We start from the raw sequence: 17,283 nt of genomic DNA, 5'->3' as shown, positions 1-17,283 counted from the left end.
ATGTATCACAGTTCTGTTTGACAATTGCTTTAGCCAAGCGCACAAGAAATGGGAATGTTGTGCATGTGGGACAATACATCATGAAGACCCACCTTCCCACCATCAAATCCATCTACACTTCACTCGACCTTGATACGTTCATAAGGTCATAAGTCATAGGGGCAGAAATAGGCCATTTGGCCCATCAAGTCTACTCTGCCATTCAATCATGACAGATCTATCTTTCTCTCTCAACTCCATTTCCTGCCTAATCCCCATAACCGTTGACATCGTTATTAATCAAGAACCTTTAAAAATATCCAATAACTTGGCCCCTGTGGCAATGAATTCCATCGATTCACCACGCTCGATAAACTAAATTCTTCCTCATTTCCTTTCTAAAGGTACGTCCTTTTATTCTGAGGCCATACTTTCTGGTCCTAGACTCTTCCACTCGTGGAAACATCCTCTCCGCATTCACTCTACCCAGGCCTTTCACTATTTGGTAAGTTTCAATGAGGTCCCCCCCCACCTCATCCTTCTAAACTCCAGCGAGTACAGGCCCAGTGCCTTCAAACGCCCATCATACGTTTGCCCTATCTTCCTAGAGATTATTCTTGTAAACCTCCTCCGGACCCACTCCAACGCCAGCACATCCCTGCCCAGATGCAGGGCCTAAATTTCTTGCTATTGAGGGCGTGCAGCGTAGGTTCACTAGGTTAATTCCCGGAACTTTTCCCGGGACTGTCGTATGTTGAAAGACTGGAGCGACTGGGCTTGTATACACTGGAATTTAGAAGGATGAGAGGAGATCTTATCGAAACGTAGATTATTAAGGGGTTGGACACGTTAGAGGCAGGAAACATGTTCCCAATGTTGGGGGAGTCCAGAACAAGGGGCCACAGTTTAAGAATAAGGGGTAGGCCATTTAGAACGGAGATGAGGAAAAACTTTTTCAGTCAGAGAGTTGTGAATCTGTGGAATTCTCTGCCTCAGAAGGCAGTGGAGGCCAATTCTCTGAATGCATTCATGAGAGAGCTAGATAGAGCTCTTAAGGATAGCGGAGTCAGGGGGTATGGGGAGAAAGCAGGAACGGGGTACTGATTGAGAATGATCAGCCATGATCACATTGAATGGCGGTGCAGGCTCTAAGGGCCGAATGGCCTCCTCCTGCACCTATTGTCTATTATCTATTGTCTAAAAACTGCTCACAACACTCCAAATGTGGTATGACCAGCACCCAATAAAGCCTCAGCATTTCATCCCTGTTTTTATATTCCACCTTGGGAAACATGGAACATAATCATGGATCACACACTCTGGATTGTTCTGGGTAAGTCCCACGTGGCCGCAGGGATAGGGAGTGTAAACTCCAGAGTGGCTGGGGTTGGACATGAACCTGGTTCATTGGAACTGTAAGACATGGGGTCTACTCACTGCACCTGGATGTCACCCATACTGTTGTCACTTGAAATAAAACACCCTGCCGCGCTGAATGCCTGGAGGATTTACATATCTTAATTTGGTCTTTAAATAAGATGATTGTGTACCAAGGATTCGTAAAGTTATCTTATTGTACCAGCAGTTTTGCTGTAATGTTTCCTGAGCAATTATCTTGCATTATAGAAAATAAGGTTATAATATGGGGAGTAGAGGGGAAATAAGGGGCAAGAGAATTTCAGACTTGCAATGATAAAGTTATTTTTCCTGCAAGATATTCAAAATTAAAGGTTTTCTTAATGGCTACTGTTTATCTTTGTTACTGCAAGATAAAAGTACCCTTTGTGTTGTTTAAAGAGTATCATAGCACCGCTTTCGATCGAGGTGATTGTTTGTTAAGTTCATTGTCCACCAGCGGTTAAAGTGACTGCTGTGTTCTTACGAGACAGTGGTGATCGATGACTGACTGCAGGGAAGTAGTGTAGGAAAATAACTGCAGATGCTGGTGCAAATCAAAGGTATCACAAAATGCTGGAGTAACTCAGCAGGTCAGGCAGCATCTAGGAGAGAGGGAATGGGTGACGTTTCGGGTCTGAAGAAGGGTCTCGACCCGAAAAGTCACCCATTCCCTCTCTCCCAGATGCTGCCTGACCTGCTGAGTTACTCCAGCATTTTGTGATACCTTTGACTGCAGGGAAGTTTTAGGGACTGTTTTTTTATCAAGACTTTTTTTTCTGCTTGTCAATTCCCAAAGTAACTTATAAGTGGGTCTCCAGTTTCCGATTGGAATTGCATTATCACCATTTTGGCCCACAAAATACAGCTAGTGTTCTCCCAATTAAACAATCGTGTTATATCCAATTTGCATTTTGGAGACACACATTAAAGCAGAACTACCTGTAATGTAATGTGCAGGAAAGAACTGCAGATGCTGGTTAAAACTGAAGATAGACATACAAAAAGCTGGAGTAACTCAGCAGGACTGGCAGCATCTCTGGAAAAAAGGAATGGGTGACGTTTCTTCTCTCCAGAGATGCTGCCTGTCCTGCTGAGTTACTCCAGCATTTTGCGTGTATATCTGTAAATGCAATGCCTGGTAGCAGCCCTTTAATGAATGCTGGCTTTAGTTAGGAGAACTCCATAGACTCAGCATGCGAGAAATCTGCAGATTGTAACTACTGGCCATTTATTAAATGATTGTTATTAATATAAATCAATGTATAGGGATCAAGGCAAATGAAGCAACGATAGACACAAAATGCTGGAGTAACTCAGTGGGACAGGCAGCATCTCCGGAGAGAAGCAATTTGGAGGAACAGCACCTCATATTTTGCTTGGGCAGCTTGCAACCCAGTGGTATGAATATTGACTTCTCTAACCACGTAACCCTTGCTTTCCCTCTCTCTCCATCCCTCCCCCATCCTAGTTCTCCAACTAGTTTCACTGTCCTCCTGATTAAATCTTGTTGATTGTGTGCCTCGTTCTCACCTTCCCCTCAGCCAACAATGCTCCATTCTACATTTTCCTTAGCCTCATCCTCTTTGATGTCTTGTTTTCACATCTTATCTTTCCATATCTCTATGTCACCCTCTCCCCTGAAGGGTTTCACCCATTCCTTCTCTCCAGATGCTGAGTTACTCCAGCATTTTGTGTCTATCTTCGGTGTAAACCAGCATCTGCAGTTCTTTCCGACCCAAATTAAGCAATGCCAGATAAGGGAAGACCAGGTACAAATCATTGTAATCTAAAGCACGGTGGAATAGTCTATGGGATTCAATATTCCACTCCTAATCTTACGTTCCTGGATCTGTTCAGATGCATGATCACAAACTTTCAGCAAATCATAATTCATGGCCTCAGATGATTATTTTGTTGTTGAACTTCGAGATTATAAGTCTAAAGACAGTAACACAAATTGTTTTGCACAGAGCTGAATGTTGCCGAGGTCAATGGAAGGGGAAGTGACCAGAGTTTGTACAGCAACGTGAGTCTGCCTAACATTCAGGGTAACACGTGCTACTCCGAGAGATCAGTGGCCAGCTGGGCGGTCTCCTTCGAACGGCTTCTGCAGGACCCAGTTGGTGTGAAGTACTTCACAGTAAGTATGCACCACCCTTCATCAATAACCACCAAATACCCCAGCCTGCAACCACATTACTCCATCTTTAACCACGCTTACTGTTACACCACCTAACCAATCTTTCTTTGCCTCATTTTCTCCACTGCACTATAGTACCTTGAATTATCCTGGGACTGTTTTCAATATTAGAGATGTTGCATAACTGTACATTATTCTGGATGTTAGAGGGCTTGGGATTTTTTAAATTAGATGACCATTGTACCTGTTGAATTTTTAAGGCACTGCTGGCCAGCTTGGTCATTATTGCCCAGATTTCAAACACTTGAGATGTGTGAATTTGTGACCTTATTGAACCCTGCCTGGGCAATGGTTTTAATACAGAGTTTTAACACAGAGACATGGCTTGCTAGGCCAATTTGAAGGACGGTTGAATGTAGCTAATTTTTGATGGGAAATTGATCAGAACTTTGTAAGTGTGTCAGGCTTGAGTTGTCAACATCATCACTCTTACTAATCCCATTTATTCATCACGAGGTAATCTAGAAACAAATCATTAAATTCTAATTTTCAGATTGCACAGATAGAATTTGCTTCCTCTAGATTATATATCCAACTAACTATCCACACGGGGTAAGAAATATTCAGGAGTATTTTTGCTTTCTTGAAGCTAATCTGAGGGCTAAACATTGTGGTCACTGTGATAGTCCCAACAAGAGCTATAGTCTCACCTATTGGTAACTGACTGCCTCATTGCCTGTCTTATCAACCTCCCTTGGTTTTGAGTGCCTTGAAATATTATACCAACAATAAGAGGCTTTTACTAGAAATAAAAGACTAAATGGGATGGTTCTTTACAAAATTGAATAGTAAATAAGTGTTGGTCTCTTAAAAGTTGAGGTTGGTTAATTCATACTTAGGAGGAAGAAGACGGTAAAGTTAAACAATTATTTTCTATCTGACTTCACAATGACGAGACATTAAAAATTAAAATAAATTTTAGAGAAAAAGCGAGCGAGGAACTTAAACAGTGACAGAAGAACTTCTGTGACAGAAGAACAGGGGCGGTAGGTTGGCGCAGTGGTAAAGTTGCTGCCTCACAGCATTAATGCACCAGAGATCCAAGTTTGATCCTGACTACGGGTGCTGTCTGTACGGAGTTTGTACGTTCTCCCCGTGTGGGTTTTCGCCGAGATCTTTGGTTTCCTCCCACGCTCCAAAGATGTACAGGTCTGTAGGTTAATTGGCTTGGTATAAATGTAAATTGTTCCAAATATGTGTAGGATAGTGTTAGTGTACGCGGATCGCTGGTCGGTGTCGACTCGGTGGGCCGAATGGCCTGTTTCCGCACTGTATCTCTAAAACTAAAACTAAATATAAAAGCATAACAGCGAGACACAGGAGACCAGCCGGCTCTTCCCATTCCACTTCCCATTCAATTGTGGCTTTGCATCACCCGCTTGATTTCTTCCAGCTATCCTGGTTTACTCCCACATCCCAAAGGTGAGTGGGTTGGGAAGTTCAGAGGCCGTTGCAAACTGTTTCTCGTGCGTAGGTGAGTGATAGAATCTGGAGGGAGCTGATAGAATGTGGGGGGGGGGGATGAAAACGTGGGCTTGATGAAGTTGAGGCAGTTGATGGTCAGTGAGGACTGGATGGGCTGAAAATGTCAATGTTCTACCTCTCTATGTTGATGACTTTTATGCCCTGCCGCTTGACTCTTAGACCATCCAACCTCGGTCTTGCATGTGCTCATTCACTGAGCTGCCACACTTCCCTCAGATAGAGAATTGCAAAGAATCTCTAACATCCGGCTGTATAGATATGATATGATATGATATCAGGGTGAAGAAATTGCTTCTCTTCTCAGTCCTAGATGTAATGCTCATGTTGAGATGGAGAAAGGAACGTCCAATTAACCAGCATGACGGGCGATTTCTTTCAGGTATTCTTGTGAAGCTTTGGAATTATCTTGGAATTATCCCTATACATCGTTATGTAATTTCAAAGCTGAGATTACTGACGTAGTTAGATATCTGAACAAGAGGGGAATTGTGTGTCCTGTAGATCAGGCAGGAAAGTGGAGTCAAAGGCACGATTACATGAGTCACAATCTTGTTGGAGTCTTTTTAGTTTTAGAGATACAGCGCGGAAACAGTCCACGAGTCCACACCGACCAGCGATCCCCACATATTAACACTAACCTACACACACCAGGGACAATTTACATTTATACCAAGCCAATTAACCTACAAAAACCTGTACGTCTTTGGAGTGGGGGAGGAAACGGAAGATCACGGAAAAACCCACGCAGGTCACGGGGAGAATGTACATACTCCATACAGATAGCATCCATGGTTAGGGTCGAACCTGGGTCTCTGGCGCTGTAAGGCAGTAGCTCTACCGCTGCGCCTCCGTGCCATCTTGACTGGTGGAGCAGGCTCGGGGGAACAAATGGCTGCACCTGCTCTTGTTTCTCTGTTCTTATGTTCCCAATGTGCTTTATACCAAGGAAGTGCTGCTGAAGCACAGTCTCTGCAATGGTAAACGCACCAGCCAATTTGTGCCCTGCAAAACCCCACAGGTGGCTATGTAATAAGGAACAAAGAATTTGCTGTTTGAAAATGTTGCTTGTGGGACATTTGGCAGAGCACAAAGAATAACTTTTGCTTGTGGGACAATATATATAATTATTTGGATAATCAAGGCCTGATTAGAAACAGTCAACATGGATTTGTGCCTGGAAGGTCATGTTTGACTAATTTTCTTGAATTTTTTGAAGAGGTTACCAGGGAAATTGATAAGGGCAAGGCTGTGGATGTTGTCTATATGGACTTCAGTAAGGCATTTGACAAGGTTCCACATGGAAGGTTGATTAAGAAGGTTAAATCGTTGGATATTAATAGTGAGGTTGCAAGATGGATTCAACAATGGCTGAATGGGAGATACCAGAGGGTAACGGTTGACAATTGTATGTCAGGTTGGAGGCCAGTGTCTAGTGGAGTACCCCAAGGATCTGTGTTGGGTCCACTGTTGTTTGTCATTTACATTAATGATCTGGATGATGGTGTGGCAAATTGGATTAGTAAATATGCAGATGATACTAAGATAGGTGGAGTAGTTGATAGTGAGGTAGATTTTCAAAGTCTACAGAGAGACTTGGGCCTTTTGGAAGGGTGGGCTGAAAGATGGCAGATGGAGTTTAATGCTGATAAGTGTGAGGTGCTGCATTTTGGTAGGACAAATCAAAATAGGACGTACAGGGTAAATGGTAGGGAATTGAGGAATGCAGTGGAACAGAGGGATCTGGGAATAACTGTGCATTGTTCCTTGAAGGTGGAATCTCATGTGGATAGGGTGGTGAAGAAGGCGTTTGGTATGCTTGCCTTTATAAATCAGAACATCGAGTATAGAAGTTGGGATGTAATGTTAAAATTGTACAGGGCATTGGTGAGGCCGAATCTGGAGTATGGTGTGCAGTTCTGGTCGCCAAATTATAGGAAGGATGTCGACAAAATGGAGAGGGTACAGAGGAGATTTACTAGAATGTTGCCTGGGTTTCAGCACTTAGGCTACAGAGAGAGGTTGAACAGGTTGGGTCTTTATTCTTTGGAGCGTAGAAGGTTGAGGGGGGACTTGATAGAGGTTTTTTAAATTTTGAGAGGGACGGACAGAGTTGACGTGGGTAGGCTTTTCCCTTTGAGAGTGGGGAAGATTCCAACAAGGGGACATAGCTTCAGAATTGAGGGACAAAGGTTTAGGGGTAACATGAGGGGGAACTTCTTTACTCAGAGGGTGGTGGCTGTATGGAATGGGCTTCCGGTGGAAGTGGTGGAGGCTGGCTCGATTTTATTATTTAAGAGTAAATTGGATAGGTATATGGATAAGAGGGGATTAGAGGGTTATGGTCTGAGTGCAGGTAGATGAGACTAGGTCAGGGAAAATGGTCGGTGTGGACTGGTAGGGCCGGACAGGCCTGTTTCCATGCTGTAGTTGTTATATGTTATATATGTTATGTTAATAACTCTTATGATCCTAATCAAAATAGCGTCATAGGTTCCTTTAGGTCCCTCAGGGAGTTTGTAAAACCTCAGTTTAACATCTTAGACAGTACAGCAATCCCTCAAAACTGCGCGAGAAAAAGCACTAGCTTTTAGGCTTAACTCTGTGGAGATGGAGATGGGTGTGGGACTGTTTGGCAGATAGGCAATTGTGCAAGCATTTGTGCACTGCCCTTGTAAGATGATATAAGATAGACATTTGACTTAACCAATGTTTTAAGAGGATCCATAGTCACACAACACAGTGGTTTGAAAGGGAGACTGATTAATGAGATTAGCGGGTAAGTTGGGTGGATGTCTATTCTGGAATTGAGTTGCTCCAACTCATGATTTGTTCTCATTTTCATCTGTATTCTCTTCCCTTAGGAATTTTTAAAGAAGGAATTCAGTGCAGAAAACATATTGTTTTGGCAAGCCTGTGAACGTTTCCAGCAGATCCCAGCAGATGACTCCAAACAGGTAAGTACATTGCTGACTACACTTGGACAGGTAACGTTTCCGGTTGGGACTCTTCATCAATTAGGCATCGATCTGAAGAAGGGTCACAACCCAAAAGATCGAGTCTAAAGAAAGCTTCTGAGCATAAACATCATCTGTCCATGTTCTCCTGCGATGCTGCTTGATCTGTTGAGGTCAGTAATTTTTATTTTTTTCAATGAACCAGCATCAGAAGTTCCTTGTATCTCCTATTGACTACGCTTGCTGTGTTTCTTTCCCTGTGTACTTGCATCTTTGTCCTCTTTCACTGTGAAATTTGAGGAAGGATATTCTTGCTATTGAGGGTGTGCAGTGTAGGTTTACTAGGTTAATTCCCGGAATGGCGGGACTGTCATATGTTGAAAGACTGGAGCGAATAGGCTTGTATACACTGGAATTTAGAAGGATGAGAGGGAATCTTATCGAAACGTGTAAGATTATTAAGGGGTTGGACATGTTAGAGGCAGGAAACATGTTCGCAATGTTGGGGTAGTCCAGAACCAGGGGCCACAGTTTAAGAATAAGGGGTAGGCCATTTAGAACGGGGATGAGGAAAAACTTTTTCAGTCAGAGAGTTGTGAATCTGTGGAATTCTCTGCCTCAGAAGGCAGTGGAGGCCAATTCTCTGAATGCATTCAAGAGAGAGCTAGATAGAGCTCCGAAGGATAGCGGAGTCAGGGGGTATGGGGAGAAGGCAGGAACGGAGTACTGATTGAGAATGATCAGCCATGATCACGTTGAATGGCGGTGCTGGCTCAAAGGGCCGAATGGCCTCCTCCTGCACCTATTGTCTATTGTCTATTGAAGTAGCATATGTGACAAATAAAGCACTATTGATTATTGACTATTGATTATTCTCCAGGGAGTTGAGCTAAGGATGAGAAAAGGTTCTCCAGATCGGATTGTAGTCAAGTATTCTCATCAAGCATGTAACCATTGTCTCCAGGCCTGAATAATGAAGTTCCCATTCTCAACACCCCTCGACAAGAGAACTACAACAAGGAGCTTCCATCTCCTCTGCCCTGTATCCCATCACACAGACCACATGCAAATATTTTGTGTGGGTAGGGAGTCTATTCACTTCAAGGATTCTAAAACTTGAAGTCTAGAGGGCATAGGTTTAAGGTAAGAGGAGAGATATTTAAGAGGAAACTCAGGGACAGGTTTTTCCATTCAGAGGGTATCCCGTATCTGGAACGAGCTGCCAAGGGAAGCTCTAGAAGCAGATACAAGTACAACACACAAAAGACTTTTGGAAAGATATTTGGACAGGCAGGATTTAGAGGGATATGGGGTGTATGCAGGAAAATGGGACCAGCCCAGAACGCCAACCGGTTAAGAGTGGACAAGGTAGGCTGAGGGGCCTGTTTCCATGTTGTATAGCTCCATGAATCAATGTCCAGTTCTCATGGCGATGGTAGAGCTGTAGTGTGTTTCACCATGTTTTATGTAGGTAGGAAGATAGACACAAAATGCTGGAGTAACAGCTCGGGTCAGGCAACATCTCTGGAGAAAAGGAATAGGTGACATTTCAAGTCGAAATCCTTCTTCGACCCGAAGTGTCACCTGTTCCTTTTCTCCATAGATGGTGCCCAACACCTGCAGGTTGGGCAGCATTTATGTCGGATTTTGTTGGATTTTATGTCGGATTTTGTATCTATGTTTGGTGCAAACCAGGATCTGCAGTTCCTTCCTACGTATATTGATAGGTAGGAGTCTCAAAATAAATCTGGCATCCCGGTAGTCATAGAGTAGCTGAGAAAAACTCCCGTCTGCATCAGCTGAGGTTCTGCACACCCAGGCAGTGGTCCCAGTGGGCAGGACAGTGGAATAGTTGATAGATTGCTTGCCTCGCAACTCCATGGACCTGGGCTCAATTCTGACCTCCACAAACTTCTGTGTGGAGTTCGCTAGCTCTCCTTGTGGCCACAATGAGCTTCCTCCAGGTGGTCTGACTTCCTCCCACATCCCAAGGATGTGTGGATTGGTACAGGGAACTGATCGGAGCGCGGCTAGTAAAGATTGCAGGAATAATTAGTGAAAGGGTGTCAGCTGGCAGAGATGGATGGGCTGATGTGGCCTCATTTTTTGCTGTAAGGAAATATGGGTAAAGGAAACTAGTAATTGGGAGCTTTTTAGAAATCCAAGCTCTCAAATCATCATTTTTTTGTAATTATCAACTTATTTCTGGAGCCCTAAATCTCCCAGCATCTCAACATGGCTTACCTTTTGGAAAATTAACTGATTCATCTTTTTCAACACAAAGCGGATGATCTTAATCTTCCCCACGTTAAAATCCATCCATTACATTGTGATCAAAGCCTCAACGGTGGAACAGGCGGAGGATGAGGGCTGACTTTAGTGGAGCGTCACAACGGCTGGGAAGGCGGATGGATGAAGGCTGCAGCAGAAAAGGATCCCCGGTCGTCTTGGCCACTGGATCCTGACCCAGATCTGTCAAGGACCGTGTGGTGGATGTCTGTGCACCAGTCTCCCCACATTAAACAAACTCACGCACAGGCGTCCTAATAAGAGGACAGTCATACTCGCTTCGAGTGACTGCCGATGATGACAGAGTGATCCTTTGCAACTTGCTGTTTTCGTCAAAGCTGTTAACCTAATTTGATATCATTAGCAAACTGATATACTCTCCCTACTCCTTCATCTATCAATGCTGTGGCAGAGTTGAAGCCCCTGTAATGCCCCACAGAGTCGCACTAGGCAATTTGATTCCACGTACTATCATCAGTCTCTTATCTCCTCCCTCCTGGCAAACTGCCTAATCAAATCAGTAGACTGGATTTATTCCAATTTCATCTTTTAAGTCCGATAATTTTGTAACCTATCGATCCAATGCTTCTTAAGTGACTAGTGAGGTACCGCAAGGCTCGGTGCTGGGACCGCAGCTATTTACAATATACATTAATGACTTAGATGAAGGGATTAAAAGTAACATTAGCAAATTTGCAGACGACACAAAGCAGGGTGACAGTGTGAACTGTGAGGAAGATGCTATGAGGTTGCAGGGTGACTTGGACAGATTGTGTGAGTCGGCAGATGCAGTTTAATGTGGATAAGTGTGAGGTTATCCACTTTGGTGGTAAGAACATGAAGGCAGATTATTATCTGAATGGTGTCAAGTTAAGAAATGGGGACGTACAACGAGATCTGGGTGTCCTTGTTCATTGGTCACTGGAAGTAAGCATGCAGGTAGAGCAGGCTGTGAAGAAAGCCAATAGAATGTTGGCCTTTTGTGACAAGAGGAGTTGAGTATAGGAGCAAAGAGGTCCTTCTGCAGTTGTACAGGGCCCTAGTGAGACCGCACCTGGAGTACTGTGTGCAGTTTTGGTCTCCAAATTTGAGGAAGGATATTCTTGCTATTGAGGGCGTGCAGCGTAGGTTTACTAGGTTAATTCCCGGAATGGCGGGACTGTCGTATGTTGAAAGACTGGTGCAACTAGGCATGTATACACTGGAATTTAGAAGGATGAGAGGGGATCTTATTGAAACATATAAGATTATTAAGAGGTTGGACACGTTAGAGGCAGGAAACATGTTCCAATGTTGGGAGAGTCCAGAACCAGGGGGCACATTTTAAGAGTAAGGGGTAGGCCATTTAGAACGGAGATGAGGAAAACTTTTTCACTCAAAGAGTTGTAAATCTGTGGAATTCTCTGCCTCAGAAGGCCAATTCTCTGGATGCTTTCAAGAGAGAGCTAGATAGAGCTCTTAATGATACCGGAGTCAGGGGGTATGGGGAGAGGGCAGGAATGGGGTACTGATTGTGAATGATCAGCCATGATCACATTGAATGGAGATGCTGGCTCGAAGGGCCAAATGGCCTACTCCTGCACCTATTGTCTATTGTCTATTGTCTACATTATGTAGTAGCTCTGGCATTTTCTGATTGAGGATGATTATTTCTTAAATCAGAAGTTAAAAATTCATGAGCAAAAGCATTTATAATATGTTTACTTTTAATTCCTTGGTTTTAAAAGCAGCAGTCTTGATTCTGTTCATTGGTTTATTTTAGATTTCTGGGCATGTTTGTTACTTTACCTATTGTAAAGATCAATAACTAGACAAACTTCTTCGTCTTGCGTAGGGTGTGCACAGCCTAAAGTTGTAGGTCAAGGGTAGACATCCTGGCCAGGCGCAGGGGCAGTTGCTGGGTGGATGGGCCTTGATGCCACCAGGGAAAAGCCTTAGTGAGCAGTCATTCACGTGGGATGTGTGGGATGGTCTGGTCTGGATATCTGCAGTTGCCATCTAATAGATGTGGTGTTTTGGTGTCACTTTTGACCAGTCAAACTGCAGGAAGAACTTGGCAAGCAGGTGGGCAGACGGTATTTCAAGTCAGGACCCTTCTTAGAACTGGTGGGCTATTGGGGAAATAGCTGAGAGAAAAAGGGGGAGAGATTGGGGCAAGAGCTGGTAAGATAATGGGGGTTGAATGTCTGACAATTCGGCTGGGCGAAGAGGAGGATGCGATAGGTGGAGAACGCAAAACGACGCAAATGGTGGAATCTGCTAAGAAAGGAAGGTCGGGAATGGAACCAAAGGGAGGGATGCCTGGCAGAAGGGAATGGGAAAGTGGAGACAAATAGGAGACCTGGAGTAGGGAAGGTGGGTGATGAACAAATGGGATAACTGGAGAAGGGGATATGGACTGAGAGATGGAGGAGCGTGTAGGCGGGGGGGGGGGGGGGGGGGGGGGGTTGGAGAGACAAGTGTGCATGGTGGGGAGTGGTGGTAGAACACCGGGTAGAAGAGATGTAGTGTTTTGGTGGTGTCACTATTGACGAGACAAACTGCAGGAAGAACTTGGCAAGCAGGTGGGCAGATGGTATTTCAAGTCAGGACCCTTCTTAGAACTGGTGGGCTGGAGGGGAAATAGCGATCTATAATTGGAGAATTCAACATTCATGATGTTGGGTTGTAGGCTACACAAGTGGAATATAATGGGTTTGCTTTAGAAATCTGTGGAAAATCAGCTCCTGAAATGCAGACAGAAAGATTGAGAAAGGGGAACGTGTTGTGAGAGATAGGATGTGAATTTTTCCCTGTGGATATCACACTGTACAGCTCCTCACCCTTCTGCCATTCTGTCGTGAGGTAGACTGACTCTCCATCCCCCCCCCCCCCCCTTTCCCCAATCTTTGCACACCTCCAATCCTGGACTTTCCATTCATCACTTTAATTTAACGTTTCATGCATCTTGTTGTGTTTTATGACTGTTGGCAGACCAACTTCCCTCCTGGGATAAATAAAGTTCTATTGTATTGTATCGTATCGTATCGTATCATATTGCATCATATCATATCGTATCGTATCTTATCATATCGAATGGAGGGCTGCACATTTGGAAGGGGTGATTGGAGTGGGTGAAGGGTAGGGGTTGCCAACTGTCCTGTATTAGCCGGGACGTCCCGTATTTTGGGCTAAATTAATTGTCCCGTATTAGGCCCGGGGTGGCGCTGTAGGCCCGGACACTGTAGGCCCGGACACTGTAGGCCCGGACACTGTAGGCCCGGACACTGTAGGCCCGAACACTGTAGGCCGAGACACTGTAGGCCTGGGGGCCGCTGTAGGCCCGGGGGCCGCTGTAGGCCCAGACCCTGTACGCTAACGGAGTGGGAGCGGGGCCGAGTGCGTTTGCCTAACGGAGGTTGCGTAGCAACCTGCCTCCCAGCCCGTGCGGTCACCATTGATGGAGCGGGAGCACATGGACGCTGGCTGGGTGAGGTCACGTGGGGCGTGGGCGGTGACGTCACCTTTGCCCCTTATTTGGGAGTGAGAAAGTTGGCAACCCGAGTGAGGGGAGAATCTCAGATTAATAATAATTTCTGCTATCTCTCAGTATTTGTGTCGCTCCCACACATATGGAACGGCACTGCTTTGACCTAATTCTCTTTGTGCTGTGTCCAGCTCTCACAGAGTGCTGGCGAGATCTACAGCACATACCTGTCCAGCAGCTCCATCAGTCCCATCAACATTGACAGTCAGGCTCAACTGGAGGAAGATATCCTTAATGATCCCCGATCGGATATGTTCAAAGCACAACAGCTTCAGGTACTGTATACCAGTCCTCATCTCCGCCTGCTTCATGACCACGCGTCCAAACATCTATGGATTAAACTATCTCTCACATCTGCATTCACAGGGTCAACTACCTCAGGAGGTGCTTTTTGGAAAGCTGCTTGGTGCACATGTAACCTGAAGTATTTTGAAAGTATCTTGAATTTATATTGCTTTAACATTGGGAATATTTTTTAAATGTTCCCAATGTACAGGAAAAATGTTCCCAATGTTGGGGGAGTCCAGAACCAGGGGCCACAGTCTAAGAATAAAGGGGAGGCCATTTAAAACTGAGGTGAGAAGAAACTTTTTCACCCAGAGAGTTGTGAATTTGTGGAATACTCTGCCACAGAAGGCAGTGGAGGCCAATTCACTGGATGAATTTAAAAGAGAGTTAGATAGAGCTCCAGGGGCTAGTGGAATCAAGGGATATGGGGAGAAGGCAGGCACGGGTTACTGATCGTTCCGAGTCAGCATGGATTTACAAAGGGGAAATCATGCTTAACTAATCTTCTGGAATTTTTTGAGGATGTAACTAGGAAAATGGACAGGGGAGAGCCGGTGGATGAGGTGTACCTTGACTTTCAGAAAGCCTTCGACAAGATCCCACAAAGGAGATTAGTGGGCAAAATTACAGCACATGGTATTGGGGGTAGGGTACTGACATGGATAGAAAATTGGTTGGCAGACAGAAAGCAAAGAGTGGGGATAAATGGGTCCCTTTCAGAATGGCAGGCAGTGACTAGTGGGGTACCACAAGGCTCAGTGCTGGGACCACAGCTATTTACAATATGCATTAATGACGGATGAAGGGATTAAAAGTAATATTAACAAATTTGCAGATGACACAAAGCTGGGTTGGAGTGTGAACTGTGAGGAAGATGCTATGAGGTTGCAGGGTGACTTGGACAGTCTGTGTGAGTGGGCGGATGCATGGCAGATGCAGTTTAATGTGGATAAGTGTGAGGTTATCCACTTTGGCGATAAGAATAGGAAGGCAGATTATTATCTGAATGGTGTCAAGTTAGGAAAAGGGGATGTACAATGAGATCTGGGTGTCCTAGTGCATCAGTCACTGAAAGGAAGCATGCAGGTATTGCAGGCAGTGAAGAAAGCCAATGGAATGTTGGCCTTTTGTGACAAGAGGAGTTGAGTATAGGAGCAAAGAGGTTCTTCTGCAGTTGTACAGGGCCCTAGTGAGACCGCACCTGGAGTACTGTGTGCAAATTTGAGGAAGGATATTCTTGCTATTGAGGGCGTGCAGCGTAGGTTTACTAGGTTAATTCCCGGAATGGCAGGACTGTCGTATGTTGAAAGACTGGTGCAACTAGGCATGTATACACTGGAATTTAGAAGGATGAGAGGGGATCTTATTGAAACATATAAGATTATTAAGGGGTTGGACACGTTAGAGGCAGGAAACATGTTCCCAATGTTGGGGGAGTCCAGAACCAGGAGTCACAGTTTAAGAATAAGTGGTAGGCCATTTAGAATGGAGATGAGGAAAAACATTTTTAGTCAGCGAGTTGTAAATCTGTGGAATTCTCTGGCTCAGATGGCAGTGGAGGCCAATTCTCTGAATGTTTTCAAGAGAGAGCTAGATAGAGCTCTTAAGGATAGCGGAGTCAGGGGGTATGGGGAGAAGGCAGGCACGGGGTACTGATTGTGAATGATCAGCCATGATCACATTGAATGGCGGTGCTGGCTCGAAGGGCCGAATGGCCTACTCCTGGTTTTCAAACTCCTATACCTTTCGATGTTAGGAGCAAAATGAGAGTGTGGCCAGGCTGATGTTCTTTACTGATATTGGCTGCCATTTTGAGGCTGTGCCTCCTGAAGACATCTTTGGTCCGTGCCCAGGTGGTGTAGGGGAGGGACTACGTGCTGTCCACGGGCACCCTGGGGGATTTCCGGGACCATTGGGCACCATTGGAGGGGGTTGGATGCATCCTGGACAAGGATTATAACAGTTGTATGTCTGGTATTATGGTGGTGGATTCTGTTTTATTTTTTTTGTATTGTAATTATTATTTTTAATAATTGAATACACTTTTTGATTTAAAAAAAAGATGCCTTTGATGGTGGGGGGTCAATAATGTGATGGACTGCGCAGTGTCTACCAGTCTCTGTAATCTCAAAGGTATTTATTTCACAAAATGCTGGAGTAACTCAGCAGGTCAGGCAGCATCTCAGGAGAGAAGGAATGGGTGACGTTTCGGGTCTCGACCCTTCTTCGGTCTCGACCCGAAACGTCACCCATTCCTTCTCTCCTGAGATGCTGCCTGACCTGCTGAGTTGCTCCAGCGTTTTGTGAAATAAATACCTTCGATTTGTACCAGCATCTGCAGTTATTTTCTTACAGTCTCTGTAATCTCCCTCATTTGACTGCCAAACCAGGCTATGCTGCAACCAGTCAATATGGTCTCTACCAAACACCTGCAGCATTTCTAAAGAGTATTCATCAACAAGCTTTGCCCACAGAAGGCTGTGGAGGCCAAGTCAATTGATATTTTTAAGGCAGAGATAGATAGATTCTTGATTCGTATGGGTGTCAGGGGTTATGGGGAGAAGGCAGGAGAATGGGGTGTGGAGGGAGAGATAGATCAGCCGTGATTGAATGGCGGAGTAGACTAGATGGGCTGAATGGCCTAATTCTGCTCCTACCACGTGACCTTATGACATACCAAATGTTCTCATTCTTCTAGAATGCTGGTCCAATGAGTAACAATGAGATAATACCTATTTAATCTCCTTGACTAATGTTGGCTTGGGAATGAGTAGTGGCAAGGACAATGAGAAGAACTCAACAGCTCTCCTATAAAGTACTGGCATGGGGATTTTTAATATCCTTTGGACCATGATGTAGCATCTCACCTGCAAGTGTGGCATCTCCACCAGTGCAGCACTACCTCACAACAGCCAGAGGGTGAGGACAGATCTCACGAACATCCCAAAAGAAAAGTGAGAGTGGTGTGTCAGAATAAAATCTTCTGCCTCATCACTTTAGAGTTGATTCACTAAAGGCAAATTGTCTGTTGTTTTTGTCAAGAAGGGGGAAAAAAATATAAGTATTAATGTTTTGACTTCATTTGCACCCGGGTATTTTAGTTTCTTTGTTAAAACGTGAAGTGTAAACTCATCACCATTTAGAGTGGTGAATCATTGTCATTC

General features: G+C 44.7%; 1 protein-coding gene across 1 annotated transcript in view; it reads left to right on the top strand.

Annotated features, from left to right (window-relative positions):
* Positions 1–17,283, top strand: part of LOC144599958 (regulator of G-protein signaling 14-like) — a 118,665-nt gene that overhangs the window by 66,181 nt on the left and 35,201 nt on the right. The window contains 3 exon segments of the mRNA XM_078411238.1: positions 3,348–3,517; positions 7,924–8,016; positions 13,963–14,106. Coding sequence (XP_078267364.1) covers positions 3,348–3,517; positions 7,924–8,016; positions 13,963–14,106 — 407 coding nt within the window.

The sequence above is a fragment of the Rhinoraja longicauda genome, chromosome 14 (genome assembly GCF_053455715.1).
Source record: "Rhinoraja longicauda isolate Sanriku21f chromosome 14, sRhiLon1.1, whole genome shotgun sequence".
In the NCBI taxonomy this organism is placed as follows: Eukaryota; Metazoa; Chordata; class Chondrichthyes; order Rajiformes; family Arhynchobatidae; genus Rhinoraja; species Rhinoraja longicauda.
The sequence above is the reverse complement of the archived record's forward strand: the minus strand, read 5'-3'. Positions and strand labels throughout refer to the sequence as shown.